Raw genomic sequence first — 20,012 nt, forward strand, 5'->3', positions numbered from 1 at the left:
GCATAAACTAGAATAATTTCGGTTATCCAATTTTAAGAAAATGTAGCAGAATTATACAATCAAAAACTTGTGTTCATTTTATTACATTGTATCTATGTACATATATCTCTGAGGCTTACAATTTTAAAAAATAATTCAATATTTTGCAGTACATCTTTTTTAACGATCAAATAAGACCTTGTCCGCATCTGCTCGGCAAGTATTGAATAAGTTCTCTTGATTTTCAAATTATTTGTTACATTTATACATCGACAGATAGATGTTGAATATTGAAAAATGTATACTTAGAAGTTTTGAAAGTTTTGCAGCAGACTTGCTAATGAAAAATGAATGTATGCAAATAAAAGCATTCTTGATCGGCATCAAAAGACAAATCATTTAAACTACAATATGCGTGCATATATATATGTACATCTATCTGATTTATTCCTATATGCTTTACTTATAAATTGTAAAAACTATGTAAATATCTTGTACTTATGTGTATACATATGTACTTAAGTAGGTTCAATGCTATTTGAGATGTTTAAGATTGATTCAATTGTAGATACATACATACATACATATGTACATAAAAAATGTAAATGTATCTGCACACAATGTTTGTACATAAATATGTACATACAACGACGCGACGTCGCAAAAATAAAGATAAGGCTATCATTAACAATCATATGTACATATGTATGTATGTACGTACATTCATTGCTACGGACCTATAAGAATCTAGAAATCAAAAAGCTTTTCTAACAAAATAATTAAAGCTACAAAAAGTTAATTTAGTGTTAGACAACAACTCGGTGCGTGAGTATCACAACGGGAGCTCTATTTTGACAACAGTTGAGATCATCGTTTGTGTTTACATCTACATGTGTATATATGCTTGTAAATACATAAAAATACATACGAATATATACATACCGTAAATTGTTATAAACAAATTCGCTATGCTTACGTATATGTGAAATATATTTATACATGCTCTATGCATTATGTACATTTTTGCCTACATACATACATACATATGTATGTACATCTCAGTGGAATTCACCTTTAAGAAATAATTATTGTTTTACGTAATGTTCTAAACGTGTAGAACTCTCATACAAGTACAAAGTGTTTTTTAAATGTAGATGTACATACATATGTACATATACATACCTGTTGATAATAACTGTGTGTATTTAAGAAATCCCTAAATACATATAAATCGATCATACATACATATTATATGTACTTAGGTGCACATGACAATATTTGATGTACATGTGTACATCAGACCTATATAAGTATATAATTTGTATACTAATTAACATAAAATATATAAAAATAAAAGCCTTTGTCACCCGCCTTTTTCTGTTCACCACAAAAAGGAAAAAAATAAAGGAATGGAAAAATATGTACCTATATATATACATATGTATGTATGTATAAACAGTGAATCATAGAAATATATTCGCACCTATATTTACAGTAGCCGTATAATTTTTTTGTAAGATATAAATTTCCCACAGCACACATTTCGGATCAATGATCTTTAAGTTTCGAGCTTTTCCCTTGTAAAAATTATCTATTTTTAAAAGAACGTAAATCAAAAGATATCTAACTTTAAACATTTATATTCTTTTACTTCTACAGTTTACTTTTAAGGGCAGCTGAAAGAAAAACAACGAACTCACAATGAGTCGAAATGGACGATCTTCTAGTCAAATATCAATAGACAATTATCCCGAACACTTGAATCCCTTTTACGAAGATGACAATCATAAGCGCTTACGATTTTGGAATTTAAAAAAGAAAGGCTCTGACAAGGGTAGACGAAGTAGTTTTTCAATCGAAAATTTGCGAGACATTTGGTTAGTAAATGCATCCATTAATCACATGCTTAATATAGTAATACCATTTAATCATTTTGTATTATTTTTTTTTAGGACATTTAAATCCTTTTCTCTGAAAAAGAAATCATCCACATTGGGCATAAATAAAACTTCGGAAAGTCCACCTGTTCTACGTAGGCAATTAAATGAGCCATGTGACTATAATAATTTTTTAAATACACGAGATAGATATTCGGAAGCTGGTACTTCTCCTATGAGAAATGAACTTAACTTAAGTTATCGAAGACCTTACAGAAGTTCCCTTCAAAATATTGATGCAAAAAGTGAGGTAAAAACTATAAATACTTTTCAATTACATACGTAGGGGTATAAAGTTTGAGTTTAATTTTGCGAAAATAACAGTGACGTCATTATAAAAGAATAACTAGTTATAGGTTTGGTATACACACCTATAAATTCTATGTCATTGCTTAAGTTAGATTTCTCTTTTACAGTGACGTCAGTTTTTCTTGTTGTTCTATAATATTGTTAATTTGTTTCTTATTGCATAAATAAGTATATATAAACAACAGCAACTATGAATGTAGATGGCGGAATATCCTAGGGAGACTCCTCAGATTATAAAACAATAAAAATCTAGTAATTTAGGGCTAACAAAAATATTTTAAAATTAAATATTTAAGAGGCATTTTGTAAAAAGAAAATTTTTGTTGGTAAAAAGATCCTAAAAATCCTATACTTTCCGGTTTAACTGTAAAACTTTTAACTGCGTTCTATTGTTTTATTTATATAGAAGATATATCTTTAATTGAAATTTATAAATAGATACATAAATTCCCTTAGATTTTCGTTTGTTGCAAAAGTAAATACGACCTAGATTTTGAATTCTATGTTTATCTTTTATCTAACAATAGGAGATATAAATGTATTTTCAAGTATGTAGATATATAAGCTTTTTGTACACAACATGTAGATATAATGGCATCTAACTGTTAGCTCTTTAAATTATACTAGATAATCAAATATGGCTTAAAATAATAGTTAATTGTAACAAATATTATCTTTTGCATTTAATAGAATGGCTCATTGGGCAACGCTTTTAATCGCAACGATATGTATCGAGCCACCACTCAGTCTGTCGGTTATTTAACACCGAACTTTCGTCGCAATCATCATACTAGGTAAGGATTAGTCTGGGAGCTGCCAGCATAAACACACTTTAACATTATTAACATTTATCCTTTTCCTTTTACATAGATCATCCCAATCTAGTCTGTCTAGCACAAACCCATTTGAGAGTGATGTTGAGACCAACGTTGACTCAATTTCAACAACTAGTCGAAAATCTTATCGAAAAAAGAAGAGAGCTCCATTACCACCACCAAGAGCAACGGTAATTTAAAGAAAAAAATCTGTTATGGCTAAAAATAATATGAAATTTTCCTCTATTTAGATTAACAACGATATCACTACTGAAACGATCACAACAGAAAATACTAATGGGAATTTAGATATTAAGTCACTTACTTCCGAAATAGAACATTTCGTCAACATAACCAACGAATCACTGGATAATCCCGATCCGCCGGCAAAGGTAGAAAGGGTGACAACTAGAACTCAACCAAACAATTTGATTAAATCCAACGTACAGCTAAGTTCCTTCGCTCCCGAAAAAGATGCATCAAAGAATAGTAATGGAGAGGATACCAAAATTGTTCAGGTGGAAAATGCATCAGCGTCACCTCAAATTACATTATGTATAGATGAAAATCGTAACTTCTATAAGAACCAAACAAGTAAGGCGGAAGTTACTGCACCTGCAAGAAGGGGTAGACCTTCAGCTGTTCAGAAAATTGAAACTATTAGTCCAATTTCATTGCCAGCAACTGATAGATTACAGATTGATGAACAAACCAGTCATGTAGATAAATTCGAAAATTCGAGTGACACTATAACTGAACATCCTACAAGTAATTCAAAAATAGTCAGTGAAACTGTAACGTCAAAAGCTCAAAGTGTACTTAATACAAAGGATGAGGCTCAGGATTATACATTGAAAAATACAAAAGAATCTTTAACTAAACAAACAATCAAAGATGATACAACAGAGAAACCAAAAATAAGTGACGAAATTGTCGTGGTGAAAACTGAAACTGATGTCAAACCGAAAGTTATAAAAACATATGAATTTCCATCAGACCAACCAAGGGATGATTCGAATACTATGACCCAAAAAGTCGTAATCAAAGCTTCATTGTCAAAAACTGAAAACACAAATAATGTCTTACAGAATTTTGCGTCTGCAAATGGCTCAGCAAATGGCACAACAACTCGAATGTCAACTGATCAAGCAATCGAAGAAAAAGCTCCGATAAAATCTATATTGCAAAACAAAAAACCTTCTAACAATAATAATATATTATTTATCGAAGAACAGCATATCTCAACTAGTTCTATCACAAAACATACAGATCTACCAAGTGAGGTGGTAATTCAAGACCCAATAATTGTGTCAAATGGTAGTTCATTGCCCAAAAGTCCCCAAAATGAAATTGTTTTGACAAGTTCCCCAAAAATTGGACTTACTGCCCAAGAAAATAAATTCAAATTTAATGTGGGAAATGCACAAACTTTTGCATCGCCATCTAATCAACGTTTCCACCACCAAAACGATGAGCCAACACTTTCAACTTCGAGCGGTACGGAAAATAATGATGCTCTAAATCAACCTGGAAAAAAGAGATCGGTTAGGGAAGTTATTGAGTCTATAAACCGTAGCCAACGAATGCTTAATGAAAGTATAGCTAAAGGTACGAAAATTTATTCGACACCACTATTTGTCGAACACAAGAATACACATTCCAATGAATTGAACAGTTTCAATACGAAATCTACACAAATGATGGAAACAAAAAATATATCAGTTACCACTGTATCCTCAAATGAAGGATCAGCAGTTGAACCACAACCAAACGTTTTTCACAAGAGCAAAATAAATAAAATGGTTTGCGACTATAGGGAGTCATCGCCCACAGCATCAAATTTAGATTGGAATCCTTTACCTAAACCAAAGAGAACTAATAATAATTGTTAGTTTATAAAAGTCAAATAATCTATAATATATACATACATATATTAATTTATACCTGGTCATGGACCAAATTACGAATAGAACTGTGTAGAAACACGGTTATCTTAAAGTGCTTTCATTTTTATATATTAATATGTGCAATCGGATACAAAATAATGTTACTTTGATGTTGGACACAATAATGCGTTTTTTTCTTGGGCATTAGTTCCAGATTTATTGTAAGTATCCTACATCAGAGTCTGTTTCTAACATGTGTAATCGTAAAAAAAGAAAATATTTTTTTTACAAAGCTATAAGCGAACGATTTACAAGATGATTAAAGTTTTTTTTAATAAAAAAATGTGTATCTTTTTAAAAACAACGTTTTATTTTTCCTTTGTAATTGGTGGAAGAGGGAAGCTTGGGTCAAACTCAGAGGCGCAATTATCAAAAGAAGATCATTTATTTAAAAAAAAAACTTTTAAAATGTTTTAAATTAACAAATATTGAATTTCTATAAACCTCTTTTATAGTTTAAAGCTAAACCAAATATGTATGTTTCGATTTGTGACATCATTTGGACCTATTTCTATTAAAGCACAATCTATGTTTTTCTTGATTGTTCGTTATTTTTCTCAAAGTCTTCTGTTATTGATTCGAAACTTGCTAAGATCGCGATAGAAAGAGATACAATGATTTTGTTTTAGATATTACTACATACATATGTATGTATGCATGTGTAATAAACAACAAAAAACTGACTAGATTTTTTATTGACATGCAGGCAAAAATTTTCGGCTACATATACATATGTATATTATTAGTATATTTTTGTATAATTAATTTATTCAAAATAAAACAGTGAATTACACTGAGACATATTTCATTGTTATTCAACACTTACAAAAATGAGATGAAGTGATATTTGAAATTACGCACAAAAACATGCATTTTACAGATATTTATTAAATTATTGCTTAATAACTGTGTAATATTTCTAGCCCAACTGCAGGAGTTTAAAAAATTGTATATAGGTGTAAGGAGACTTGATCAGTCTCTTTAAACTTTTTAGTCCCTTTTCAGTTCAAGAAATTAAATCAGTAAATTTGCAAAATATTAATTAACAATATAAATGCGTTGTTCTCTTGTGTGGCGCTCCAATATTTTTTTGGTTGGCAATACTTCAAAGCAGAAATGGCGCAAAATTCAAATCTTGCTTGAATTTTGGAACACCCTTTATATCGATAGACGCAAAATACTGTAGACAATACTTTATTCATCGATTACCTAGATCACCCTGTGTGTTTCACGCTCGTTCAATTTTTTAAGGCGAATTTGACTATTTTAAGGCGAATTGAAGGTCCGCGGCGAACTGGCAGCTCGTTGAATTTTATTTATTTTTTAGGTTTTTGCATTATAATCTGAGTTCGAATACGTTCGATAAATTGCAAATACAATTTATTAAAATGCTGTACTAGTGCCCCAAGTGAACAGGTTATACACAAGAAGTTGAATATTTAAAATGGTTTACACATTGTGCATACATACATACATAAAAATCGTTGGCCTGTGTGTATTTTTATGTCTTGTGCTGACAGGCATTTAGTATATGTATGTACATACGTACGTACGAATGGATGGATGTATGTACATATAACTTGTACATACATATGCAAAATGTCTGTGAAAACAGTGTATATAATTAAGTTTAGTTAATTTTTTTTTTGCCATTATTTACATGCATACATATGTAACATGAAAAATTATATATATGGCAAGCATACATGAATTTGCTGCCTCCTATGTACGTGTGTAAGTACATACACGCATGTATGTACATACATATGTACATTCCTTTTTCCTTTTTAGGTTTACACAGTTATTCAAATGTATAACTTTTATAATGTTACATGTGTATATGCATTAATGTGATGTGTGCCTGTGTGTGATTGTGTGTGTGGCCATATATATTGGTACAATATCGTGGATAAATTGTTTAATAAAGAAATTTAACGAGAAGAAATATTTAATCGGCAATAGTGATTACCTATGTATGTACATACATGCATGCATGTACATATGAACGTATGTACATGCATACATACGCGCGTGTGTTTTGTGGATGTTGTGTATTGCATTTACTTGCATATGTATGTATGTATGTATAATATCACAAGAAGTGTGTGTATGCATATATACGATTATATACAAATAATGACAAAACTTCAAAAAAAAACACGAAACTTTCCTAATGTTTAAATTGTTCATCGGTATACTTAACTACATACATACATACATATGTATTTATGAACATACATGCAAAAATGCATACATGCATACATATGTACATATATTGCATTCACAGTTAGAATTAAAGGAATATGCACTATTTTAACGGATGTAATTGAGAATTTGTATATGTTAGTATGTCAGTTTCTATAACTAATGTGTCTATGTGTATCTGATAGGAATACGAATAATAACGGATTACCTACCAACCTGTTATAGATGTACATACATATTTTAATATATACGTATGTAAGCAGACTAATCCTGACACTAAACAACACCGAGTTCCCTACAACTAGACAATTGGTATTTTGAAAACTACTTAATGGATTTCGCAACAACCAAACTAATTATAATTGGTATGTATATGCTCCAATCAGACTATCGTATATATATATCTGCATATACATATGTAGTCCTTTTAGTCAAGGAAAATTTCTCTATTCTCTAAATTTCTTTTATTACAGGAAACAAACGATTTAAGTTTATTCTCTCACCAATTTACAAAATAAATATTAATGGAGATTTAAACTAGTAGTTAAACAAATTAAATGAAATAATTTGATTCAACGGCGCGACCGCGACACTCTCATCTCCTTTAGAGAAGAAAAACATGGCTAATACAATATCATTAATGTCTAACGTGATACGTAATGTAGTAAGCAAGAAACGGATACGGTACAAAGAAAATGGATTCAACTTGGATCTCACATGTAAGAATTTCCTATACATACATACATCGATTTTATTATGATTATTATTTCTGATTCTGTGATCTTCTAGACATTTGCGAAAATATAATTGCAATGGGTTATCCAGCTCCGGATAAATTTGAAGGCTTGTACAGGAATCGTTTCGAAGATGTTTTTAAATTCTTGGAAGAAAATCATGGACAGCACTATAAAATTTATAATTTATGTCTAGAACGGGAATACGACATCAACAAATTTCATGGGGTATATATTATTATTATTATTATTAACCTACAGTCAATTTTTGTTAATATTTATTTGTCTTTAATTTCCAGAGAGTTGCAATTTACCCTTTTGAGGACCATAACCCTCCCACAATTGAATTGATACAAAGGTTCTGCCAAGACGTCGACTCCTGGCTCAAGGAGGATAGTCTAAATGTTGTAGCTGTGCATTGCAAAGCTGGAAAGGGAAGAACAGGTAAGGACATAACATTTAATCTATTAAAGTAAATCATTAATTAAATTACATATATATCATTCTTATATGTATACAGGTACCATGATTTGTGCCTACCTGTTGTACAGTGGGATGCAGAAAACAGCTGATGAAGCATTGGCTTGGTATGATGAGAAACGTACGAAGGATCGTAAAGGTGTAACAATCCCATCTCAGCGTCGATATGTTCAGTATTTTTCAAATTTAATTTGTTCAAGAGTTCAATATAAAAAAATAAGTCTAAAAGTATGTGAACCCCCCCTTTTTTGGTAATAACAAAAATAACTAATTTTTACATTTAATAAAGGTCTGTGAAATACGATTTGCTGGGAGCAGCTTCTTGCGTAATGTGCAATGTTCGGTATTTGTGTTAGAGGATTCCACAAATGAAAAAGTGAAGGCGAGTGTTTGTATTTTAAATAATTTGTTTTTACTTTTTGACATATGCTAATACGACTTATTTTCTTTCTTTTTTTTTGTTGCAGCTTCTGGACACGTGGCCAATTGATTTCAAAAAATCTTTTGTATATAAAGGTAATTCATCTTTAACAGTTGCCGGTGATATAAAGGTTGAGCTTTCACAGTCTTCAAAGTCTTCGCCGTATTGTCACTTTTGGTTCAATACGTTCTTCGTCCAAAATTCTGCAGGTAAATATTCGAATTGCAAATTTTCCAATTGGAAATATATATCCATATAATGTGAATTTGTACTTTTGCAGTTTATGAATCATTTGGAAATTCAGAAAAATTTATGTATACTCTTAAAAAATCCGAAATCGATGATGCACATAAAGATCGAGAACATAAATCATTTTCTGAGGATTTTAAGGTATGTTGTGAACCCAAAAAATGTGTATAATTATGTAAAAACTTATATAGGAAAATTGAATATTTAACAATTCAGTAGGTAAATCAAGAGTTATGAATATTACAGCCCCATTTAGTAGAAGTTTGTGATCATATACAAATTTTTCTAAATTTGTCTTTTCCTTCTTTCCCCCATTTCACTTGATGTATTGCTTTATGACTCTTTTAATCAGTTTCCACTCTGTTTTAAGTTATATTTTTAATCATTATCAATTATTTAAATCGTTTAAACGAGCACGACTTTGTTTAGAGTTATATTTTGGATCGCGCGTTAGTGTTTAAAGATTTTTATTTTACATCAAGTAAGAATTTATCATTTTTGAAATCTTTTAATTAAGTTTGAAAATAAAATTTGAATTAATAGAGTCATCAAGGTAATTTTTATTAAAGCAATCATCCAAATTTTGTTTAAGAGTAATCAGTAAATAATTGTTGATTTAGTTGGATTATTGATTAGATAATATTATTCTATATTTGTTAAATATTAATCAACTCAAACCTTTAGTTTCTAAGTTGTTAAATGTCATTAAGTTTTATCACAGTTTTAATTAGTTTAATTTGTCATAACATAAATTTTTATTCAGTAAAAAAAAAAATGTTAAAATGAGACAAATTTTAATGATAATTCATTTGTTTGTTGCAGATTTCGATTGTTTTTGAAGGTATTCCAATTGAGCCCACAAAAAAAATGCCTAAGGATAAGTTTCGCAATCGAGAGGAAAATAATTTTGCTGTATCATCTTCAAGTCGTTTTTCAGAGGCAAGCGGTGCACCATTTGAATTAGTGGATGGAACGGCGGATAGTCGTACAATTATTAAGGATCAACAAATCGAAAATTTGGAACTGGATGAAACACTTGTAAGTTTTAAATGCAACAACAAAAACAAATCACATTTGAACTAAACAAAAAACAAAATGCAATATATATATTTTTTAAAATCAAACCTCATATTCATAGACAAACAATCAAACAAATGATGGAGTATCTACCCATTCAAAAAATCCCTCAACGGCGTTCAAACGCAAACAGCCTTCGACAAAGTCCATACCATTAACAGCAAATAATACAATATCAAAAAATGATACAAAGAAATTGCATATTGTCAATCAACAACCGTCCGCAAAAAATTCTGGCTTTGTCAAATGGCAAAATGATGCGAATATTACACCCAAGACTCGAGATTTAAATGATAGTAGTGGCAATATTCTTAAATGTGTTGGTGGAGGATCGATTAAGAGCCTTGATCAGGATCCATACAACATCACATGTAATAAACAAAGGTCTTCTCCACATGCCAATCATAATCATACCGGAGAAGGCGACGAAGATTGGGAATCCGGTGAGTCATCTTCTGTTGTTAGCAATAATATAGCAACAAAAGTACTACTTCTTAATTTGCCCTGTTCCCACAACCACTCTAACATTATTACTCAAAATGAAGAAAAAACAAATTGTAATAATCATCATCAACAGCAGCAGCTAAAGATTACCTTAAGAGAGAATTCTCCAAACAAAAATATCACCACGAATCCGAATCAACAATTAGACAAGCTTGCTAACGAAAAGTTTCTTTCGAATATTCAAGACAATCAACAAAAACAACAACAACAACCAGAACAACCACAACAACGATATGACCATGACCACCACCATTATGACCATCTAAAAACTCCCCTAATGATACAAAATTCATCTAAAGATGTACAACCAAACAATAATATAAATGGAAGAAAAGTTAATACACTTCCACGGCCTCTCATGAAAGCCAAAATGATGCCAAGTTGTATTAAGAAATTCAAAAAGAATAAAACAAATAAACTGATCACCAGCAGCAGTCAAAATCTACATCGGCTGCAAAACTATTTTAGATCAGATTCGGCTAATATTTTTCGCAATTTTATTACATATCGAAGAAATACATTTGCTGGTCGCAAAAGTAAACCAAATAATTCAACAATTATCCCATTATCATCATCATTTTCTTCATCGGCGACATCATCGTCGACGTCGTCCGCATCCTCGTCCTCGTCGTCGTCGTCGTCATCAACAGGCGCCGTGATAGCGGCGACACATTCATCGTCCTGTCCGATAATATTTAATAGCACTAATAACATCAATTTGATGAAAACGAGCATCGAGAAATCGAAATCAACAAGTGCTCTATTGACATTTAAATCATCCCCCCTTCATCATTTATTTTATAACATGGATGGGGGGGAACGGCGACGACAACAACATCATAGTGATGATTATTACTCAAATATTTGTGATAACCTATTGAGTTTAAATAATTCACCCTGCAAGAGCTCACGCCTTCTGATTGCTGGCAGTTCGTTAGAAAATGCAAAATATTTTGCCCAAAATCGAAATAATAAAATGACGACAACAACAACAACAACTACAACAGCAACAACAACAAACCACAACAACTCAAACTCAAATGTTATAATAGTTTGTACAAAACCTGCAGAAACAATGTCGATTGGATTTAATACTGAATCACAGATAAATTGTTTACAAGAAAATAAAAATCCACATCATTGTATATTTAATGAGACGAAACCATATACATTTCCCGATCTAAATCGTGTGGTCGATAACATTAATATGGAGCAGAATAATACACAACAACAACCACAACAACACACAATATCCCCACCCGATTCTATATTCTATTCAGTTGATTTCAATAATACGTATCATCATCATTGTGACTATGAAATTAAAACAAATAAAAACACCCAGACACCCATAAATCTGGATATCTTAGGTCTGGACGAAGACAAATCCAAAGATATTTCCAGTAATGTAAATGTAACAACTAATTATGCAGAAAATTAGTGATCTATTCCATTAAGGTATACGTTCAAATATTTATTTAAATAATATTTGTGGAAGAATAATAATAATTCTTCTATTTTCAATCCATTTTCACTTTTTTTTTTTTTTGTTCATCATTTAAACACACACACAACCAACACACACATACACACCTAAGTTCATCATAAAAAAAAAAAACTGCATTTATAAGGATAAGATCAATAATATTAAATTTGTTCTTATTGTTCCGAGCCCAAAACGCTTAAGTTTAAGTAATGTTTAACAACTAAATTTAGTTCATCTGAGTATGTTTTTTTTGCTATGGTCTTTGTGTGTTTTGTTCTTTTTCTGTTTCACCTACAATAAAGATTGTACAATAAAACGAAACATTTTTTGTCTATGTTAATTTAAAAAGAAAAAAAAATACAAACGTTGTTAGTAATAAATATAAATTTATTAAAAAATCAAAAGTGGTCACAGATTTTACGTTTATATCGTGTTTATTTTTTACACCCTTCCCTCTGCCTTTAGACATATATGTCTGTCTGTTTGAAATATCCCATATGCTGAATACTATATTTAATAATACATTGTTATAACGTCGTGGTACACAATATATAAAAGTTAGTTTGTCTTCAAAGAATTTTTATATAGAAGTGGTTTCTCGAGAGACTTTTGGGTCATAAGTAGTCCATCCTTTTCCAGTTGATATCGCTTTATACTAAATTTATGTAGATCATTAGTTGTTAACTATGGCAAGAGTCAAAGTATCTCCTATATTGTATTTGGGTCTATACTTTATCCCTTTAGACTAGCATAAGTAGTTACGGATCTGTTATAGATCTTAAGAACTAATATAGACCCCTGAAAAATTAGGTATGTATTATGCTTATAAAGAAATAAATATGTTAAACCTGCTTAATGTAGTTCCATTTAATAAAGGCAAGCACGGATCAGCATTATAATAGAATCATTTAGGTCGTTTAGCTAAAGGTGAAAAATGTGTTCTTTTACTTTATTTAATCTGCGCTCTATTAAATAAACATTTTGTTCGCAAGACCAGGAACTAATGTGCTGACGCTTTGATGAACTTGGGGCAAATCATTCATCCCACCTGTTTAGCCAATGCGCCATAAATCGGTAATAAATCGATTATTTTATCTTAGAAAGTATTTCTAATATGATGTCTTTCAACAATATACGTTTTAAAGAGAATAGTTTATTTGAAATGATAATAATCATATTTTGGTGGCTTTTCTTCTCTTGTCTTGCAGGTGAATCAACATACCTTTAATAAATGTGTATTACGGACTTACTCTTGGTGATTTATAGAAACGTAATTTATAGTTGCTAAGTATTTCGCTAATATATTCGAATTTGTAAATAGATTGTATGATATTTATTTAAGTAGAATTAAATATTCATAAAAAAAAAACAATAAACTCATGTAAATTTTTAATCAGATCCATTAGATTTGTATTTATTGTATCATTGGGAAGAAATACACAAATATTCAGTTAGGAGACAAATAAAATATTAATTAGCATCGACCAAACTAAATAGTCAAACATAGATTGCACTATATTCATTATTTTTTTCATTATGCTCAACTACTACTTGGTAAAAAGTTTCTTCTTCTTTATTAATTTTATTAATATTTCATAATATTTTTAAAGTGTGGCACAACTTCCTCAACCCATTCTACACATATTTCTGTGACTAGTCGTAGAAAATTCTGATCAGTTTGGATTAGTTCATTAAATAAAATGTAGTTCGGTTTGTATTTGCCATGCAGAACACTTGATGGATGAATTTTCGCCTTATGCCGACCAAGTATGGTTTGATAGTTGCCATCCTTTTGAAGTACAGCAATGTTATCAAATAAACCATTTATGAGGCATTTCTTCTGGGATTCAACATTGGCCCCACTGCTTAGGGTTAAACCTATATTTGTACTTATATCAGCTAATTGATTACGAACATTTCGTGCATATGTAAGATTACGCAAATTTAAAAAGTTGTCGTGACACCAGACCTGGAACAAAAAACGGAGAGGAATTTAAATATATATATTTGTAATCGTATAAAACCATTCTAATGCTTACCTTTGGTTTCTCCGTCTTTTGAAATGCGTTGAAGACATTCAGAAGTGTTAAATGATCTCCATGCTTCGATTGAAATTTTGCATGCGCCAAGGCAGCCAATTCGGATTTCTCAGTGTGTACAACGAAAATGTTATCACTTGATAGCACAGCAACCAGACTTAGCATCTCTTCCAAACAATTAAACTTAGGTGCCGATAATAGCAATTTCGAATATCTCGGGTCGAGTGGAAAGTGTACCATCAAACGACCCAATGGTGTAATATTCGCCGTTCCATCACCACCGAATTTAATGGCACCAAGTGTCTCCAAATCGCGATTCGCCTTATTTAAACTCTCCTCCGATGGCATATCCAAAAAGTCAAAATTTTCACATTTAATGCCCAACGCCAAAAGCTGTAACACAGTCGATGTGGTATTTATTCTTAATATTTCGGGATCTGTTGCCGTCTTAAATGTTTCCATATCTTTTCTTGTATATGTACGATAACAAATACCAGGTGCATCGCGGCCAGCACGTCCAGTACGCTGCCATGCTTGAGCTTTCGATATGCGCACCGTTTTTAAACTATCAAAACATGAGCTGGGATTAAAGTGTTTCTCCTTAACATAACCACAGTCAATGACACAACGAATGCCAGGAATTGTAATCGATGTCTCTGCAATATTTGTGGCCAATACTATTTTGCGTGTATTGGCTGGAACTGGTAGAAAGCACTCCAGTTGCTTGGCCTGAGACAATTGAGAGTACAATGTAAATACTCGAACATCACTCGGACCAGTTGTATTTATCTGTGATAAATATTGATATTGTTAAAAGGTAATTTACAACTGTATTGTATTTTGTTTACCTTTGCCAGTTGTCGTATTTGTTGAGCCAATCCCTCGATTTCATCCTGTCCGGTTAGGAATATTAAAACATCATGACTAAAATACAAGAGATAAATACTTTCTTTTAGAGATTTACAAAATAAATCTAAGTTTTAACATGAACTTGTAAAATTTAAATATCTTCAAAATGTTTACTAAATATTTTATCTTAGTTTTATTACCTTCAAAATCAGTTAACAAGTCACCCATGTTCTTTAGTTCACATAATATTTGACTAAAAGTAAGAAACAAACATCCCGCATAGCTAGCTAATGCATTAGACTTCGAAATCTTATTTAGAAAGTTACTAACTACATTATAACATATTTGCCATTTTCAAAAAGACACCAGACCAGACTAGGCTGGTATATAGAAAGAAACAACAAATTTATTTATATTAGAGAACATCAGGTGTTTGGTTTATTTTTGTTAAATTAAAAAGTTAAAACTTCTTATCAATCATAATGGATGACTTGCAATTCAATAAGAACACATTTCTTGAGAGTTATTTATTAAAGCATCGTGAATTAGGCAAACGTCAACGTGAATACAAGAAAATCCTGTCTGGTAAATTGAAATCACGCAAGGAAACAATAATCGAATCCAGTTATGAGAATGCCATTGACCAATTGGAAGAGGAAAAGAATGAATTGCGAGCCCAGATTTGGGTGGCAAGTGGTTCGACGCATAAGAAGACAAATGATCGCTGTTTGGATATGATCAAATGTCATGTTGAGTGTCAGGAGAATCTAGCCTTGGATATAACAACGCTTAAGACATCAATTGGCAACATGGAGAAGGAGATTAGTCGTGTGGATAAACAGATATACAATCTGAATCGTCTAACCGTGCCAGATCAGCAGCATCAGGCCCATGTGGCTCACACGCGTAAGAAAATGGTGATTCTGGAGAATGCCTTGGAGGTGGGTGTGCGGCAAGAGTGCGGTTTTACAGCAGCTAATGCTGAGCTAAGGGAACAGCTCATACGTATTCTGAATCATCGTACTTTCTTCAATGACTCCTACACAAAGATGGTGCAAAAGTTGAACAGTGATAAGAAATATCTTATAGATCTTATCGATTATGCTCTAAATACCTTTGACGGATGCATCGATGTCTATGAGAAAATCGACAACATTGCCAAACGAGAGGCCAAAGAGCGAGAACTTCGTAGGATTGAGCTCCAAGGCATTATGCGTAAGGTGGCAGCTGATGCGGATAACACAGCATTTCTCGAGTGTAAGGCAAAGCCACGCGAATTGGCCGATCTACAGCCCAAGGAGTATAAGCGTCGCGATGAGTTTCGGCGCAACCATAATAAAAAAATTAATCTCTATAATTCGGTGCTTCAGAAGATTTTGGAATATACTGACTCTAGCAATGTGGAGGAGGTTATCGAGAAGTTTCAACAGCAGGAAAGTCTTTACTACTCTTTCTTCAATTATGCCAATGAAATGAGCTATCATATTACATTGTTAAATAACTCGGTTAATCGTTTGTTTGAGGATATCATATCTTTAAAGCGCGACAATTCCAATTCATTGCAAGAACAACTCGAACTGATATCCAGCCTTGAAAACGAAGTGAAACACAAGCAGGAATCGAATATGGAACTCTTAAGAATTCGCGAAAACAACGATGCCCGTCTGGAGAATCTTTTACAGGGTGTGGAAACGCTTTGTGAAATGTGCTCAATAGATGCCACGCCGCTTGCTGGCCTCCTTGGCGATCATACACACGTTAATTTGGTTAATGTTGCAAGATTTCTGAAATTGCTTGAAGTTCGAGTACAGGAGCTAACAGCAAGTGTCTACGTACTAGAGCGACAAGATGAGGGTAGAGTGGACTATGTGGTTAAACAGATTGAGAAGATCTGCGAGGCGCCCACCGATCTCGATGATATTGTGCTCACACAACAGTGTCCGGAATGTGCGGAGGGAGAAGCCTTCAATATGGATGATGGAGGAGATGGTGTTGTTATTCATACCGTTGCCGAGGCCAAGAAGAAACTATACGAAAAGATCACACAGCCGGAGATGCAATATCGTTTGCATAGCATCAGCCAATGCCGTTTGCCAAGATCTCGTTTATTGGCTGCAAAACGAAATATGTAGAATACAAATAAATATATGTATCTCCCAAGAAACTCTTATTTAATGGTGTGAAATTACTTATAACCATTTTAAGTCCCATTTATTAACTTAATATTCCAGGGAAAAGTCTTGGGAAGTGTTTTATTCCACATTAAACATGCGCGGGGCCCTAATGACTTGTTATCAACATTATATACTACATACACATACATAGATGTGTATAGATTTGTGAATGATATTTAGATCTGTACTTACTCGATAGGCTCATTCCTATGAATCTCAAATAGTGTCACAAGAACTGCATGTATATAATCATCTTGTGGCTCCTTGGCATGCATCACTCGAACAGGATGTGTTCTTCCCTCAAGATATAGACCGCGACAATTAAAGTATTTGCCAAAATGATCGATATCCATTGTAGCGGAAGTGACAATTACTTTTAAATTGGCCAATTTGCGTTTCTTACGCTCTTTTTGTGCTGTCTTAACAATGCCAAAGAGTAAATCACCGTTCACGGTACGCTCGTGTGCCTCATCGAGCATAATAACAGAATATTTGAGCAGTAAACGATCTAATATAGATTCACGTAATAGCACACCATCAGTTAAAAATCGTATTTTAGTCTTCTCCGAGGTGACATCTTCGAAACGCACCGTATAACCGACTAGATCACCAATTGTGCTTGATAGTTCTTGGGCCACTCGCCGGGCCACCGTAATGGCAGCGACACGACGTGGTTGGGTTATGACAATCATCATTTGATTCCTAGCATAGCCAGCATGCAGAAGAAATTGTGGTATCTGTGTGGTTTTACCAGAGCCAGTTTCACCCATAATAAGTACGGTGTCATTTTCATCGATTTCCCGCAGTATTCGTTGTTGACAATTGAAAACTGGTAGTAAATGCTGATTGTATCCAATGCTTGGTTTTTTCGAGTTCGTTAGACGAGGATGCTTAGCTGGCACATGGGGGGATTTTGATGAAAAACCACTGTGCGACTCGATCGTTTCGATCTTGCGTTTTACAGAAAAGCTTATCGATGGTAATCCACCAGTATTACCTAGTGCCATATATTTCGAGTCCATTTTACTTTAAATATTCTGTAAAAGAATTGAAGATCTAATTAGGTTTTTTTGTTACAAACAAATATAAACAATTCATATCACGAGATCGGAGTTTATTTTGATTCTAAAGGGCTAGTAAATCATATATAATAACTCTCTTATATACAGGAACCACATGCTATATGTTCATACATATATGTATGTGCATACTTTTATACATAAATACATATTTATGATTATAAAGGCATATACATAAATGAAATCGAGTTTGATTCTGATGAATAGAAAACTGGGTTTAAATTTGTAAACATTTAAATGTATTGACACACGTATGCGAAAGTCATTATTTGAGACTTCTTGTTTACATTTGCAATACAATCTTTGCCATTTTTCAGTATATGTATGTATGTATGTACATATGAAAGTAAGTACATACATAAATATGTATGTATGTACATAAAGTTGGATTTGATAGTCTCAAAATTATCCATATCCATTATCTGTCCTTTTGCCATTTTTCTCTTATTAGAAAAACAATAATAAAACTCACATGCATTTGTCAACGAATAATATAAGCAATATACGTCCAAAACATGCTTGAGCAATTAGTAAATAGAAACAATAATAACAGGCGGCATGGCCTAGGGATGGGCAGTAGAGCTTCAAAAGTTATCGATAACCTTAACAATTTGGTTTGTACTACACCAGCAGGAAACATTTGGAAATTTTGGAACAAAATCTTGTCTTTTTGTGATTGAAACTGAATCCAAAATTGTATGTATATAAACAATCAGAGTCAATAAAAATTATAATCTATGTTCCAATAGGTGTTTAACTAATCCATTTGTATCAAAACAAAAAAGGTCACTTATATTTTTCAATAAACAATTTTTTAAATTTTTATTTTATTTATTACTTTAGTCATGGATTTTCAAAAACAACATATGTATTTAACAAAAAATTCGTAAATTTATTTTGAAAAATGAACTTTTTATTAATTGGATTTAGATAAACAGAATTAAAGTGGTGTCAACTCCAACTCAACATTGGTATTCATTAACACATGTTTTTGTCTATATACTTTTTGATTCTAAATGCATATGTATGTAAATTTATAAATTTTAATTTATTCATTATTTTGTTATGCATATAATTAACTTATTTGAATAGGGTAATCATTGTTACAGTATTAGTTCAAATATCGTAGCACATGTAGAAATCACAAAGTTGTACGTTACATTACTGAATAATACTGTTTCGTGGTTGGCGTCCGACGTTTTTAGCGCTTTGCGAGTTCTAGTAAATAGGATTCTCCAAAAAAAGCTTTTGGTGAGAACACGTGTTCCTATAGACTCATCTTCGTTATGCATAAATCCATACAAACATATGTTGCGCGCGATCTTGCTGCATACATATGTACATACGTAGTTGCTCTTTTTGAACCTAGCCTGTGCCCTCTTCGACAATGGTGTTGTAATATGTGCAGTTAAGAATTCAAAATTCATAAAAGATTGCATAAATTTCTTAATCTTGATTATTACATTTGTTCTTTTATACTATCGTTATCAACTTGGTTTACAAACAAATATCCGTTGGATCGAGTTTAAAAACTAATTTGTTTAGTGGGCACTCTTTAATACACATATGTATGTATATGTTTGTATGTATGTACATATATTAATAAATATAAACTTGTTTTAATCCACGAAATCGAAATTGAAGAGTTCGTAAAAGGATAGCAAACAAAAGTTTATATGTGCCATATAAAAATCCTTTCTACTGCTTCATATCGACAAATAATTTGAAA

At 32.0% G+C, this 20,012-nt stretch overlaps 4 protein-coding genes across 5 annotated transcripts; 3 read left to right on the forward strand and 1 right to left on the reverse strand.

Moving 5' to 3' along the window:
- Positions 1 to 824: 824 nt before the first annotated feature.
- Positions 825 to 5,255, forward strand: LOC6642647 (uncharacterized protein YMR317W). Its single transcript, XM_002065038.4, has 6 exons — positions 825 to 885; positions 1,639 to 1,856; positions 1,932 to 2,166; positions 2,916 to 3,019; positions 3,096 to 3,231; positions 3,292 to 5,255. Exons 2-6 carry the CDS (start codon positions 1,681 to 1,683, stop codon positions 4,930 to 4,932), a joined length of 2,292 nt encoding a protein of 763 aa, XP_002065074.2. The 5' UTR covers positions 825 to 885; positions 1,639 to 1,680; the 3' UTR covers positions 4,933 to 5,255.
- Positions 5,256 to 6,259: 1,004 nt separating this feature from the next.
- Positions 6,260 to 13,484, forward strand: LOC6642648 (phosphatidylinositol 3,4,5-trisphosphate 3-phosphatase and dual-specificity protein phosphatase PTEN). Of its 2 annotated transcripts, XM_023176065.2 has the most exons (12): positions 6,260 to 6,402; positions 7,377 to 7,556; positions 7,665 to 7,910; positions 7,981 to 8,153; positions 8,225 to 8,369; positions 8,446 to 8,633; positions 8,695 to 8,787; positions 8,873 to 9,035; positions 9,107 to 9,216; positions 9,898 to 10,113; positions 10,214 to 10,595; positions 13,351 to 13,484. In XM_023176065.2, exons 3-12 carry the CDS (start codon positions 7,811 to 7,813, stop codon positions 13,368 to 13,370), a joined length of 1,590 nt encoding a protein of 529 aa, XP_023031833.1. In that variant the 5' UTR covers positions 6,260 to 6,402; positions 7,377 to 7,556; positions 7,665 to 7,810; the 3' UTR covers positions 13,371 to 13,484. The 2 variants fall into 2 exon arrangements, with proteins under 2 accessions (XP_023031833.1, XP_023031834.1); XM_023176066.2 differs by lacking the exon at positions 10,214 to 10,595.
- Positions 13,485 to 13,524: 40 nt separating this feature from the next.
- On the reverse strand, positions 13,525 to 18,849 carry LOC6642649 (ATP-dependent RNA helicase DHX33). The gene is made up of 5 exons (XM_002065040.4): positions 18,756 to 18,849; positions 17,397 to 18,241; positions 15,030 to 15,105; positions 14,182 to 14,970; positions 13,525 to 14,111 (listed from the first exon to the last, which is right to left on the reverse strand). The coding sequence occupies exons 2-5, from the start codon at positions 18,224 to 18,226 to the stop codon at positions 13,728 to 13,730; spliced, it is 2,079 nt and encodes a 692-aa protein (XP_002065076.3). The 5' UTR covers positions 18,227 to 18,241; positions 18,756 to 18,849; the 3' UTR covers positions 13,525 to 13,727.
- Positions 15,276 to 17,194, forward strand: LOC6642650 (kinectin). Its single transcript, XM_002065041.3, has one exon. The coding sequence runs from the start codon at positions 15,513 to 15,515 to the stop codon at positions 17,160 to 17,162; it is 1,650 nt and encodes a 549-aa protein (XP_002065077.1). The 5' UTR covers positions 15,276 to 15,512; the 3' UTR covers positions 17,163 to 17,194.
- Positions 18,850 to 20,012: the final 1,163 nt, after the last annotated feature.

This window comes from Drosophila willistoni, assembly GCF_018902025.1.
Source record: "Drosophila willistoni isolate 14030-0811.24 chromosome 2R unlocalized genomic scaffold, UCI_dwil_1.1 Seg167, whole genome shotgun sequence".
NCBI lineage: Eukaryota > Metazoa > Arthropoda > Insecta > Diptera > Drosophilidae > Drosophila > Drosophila willistoni.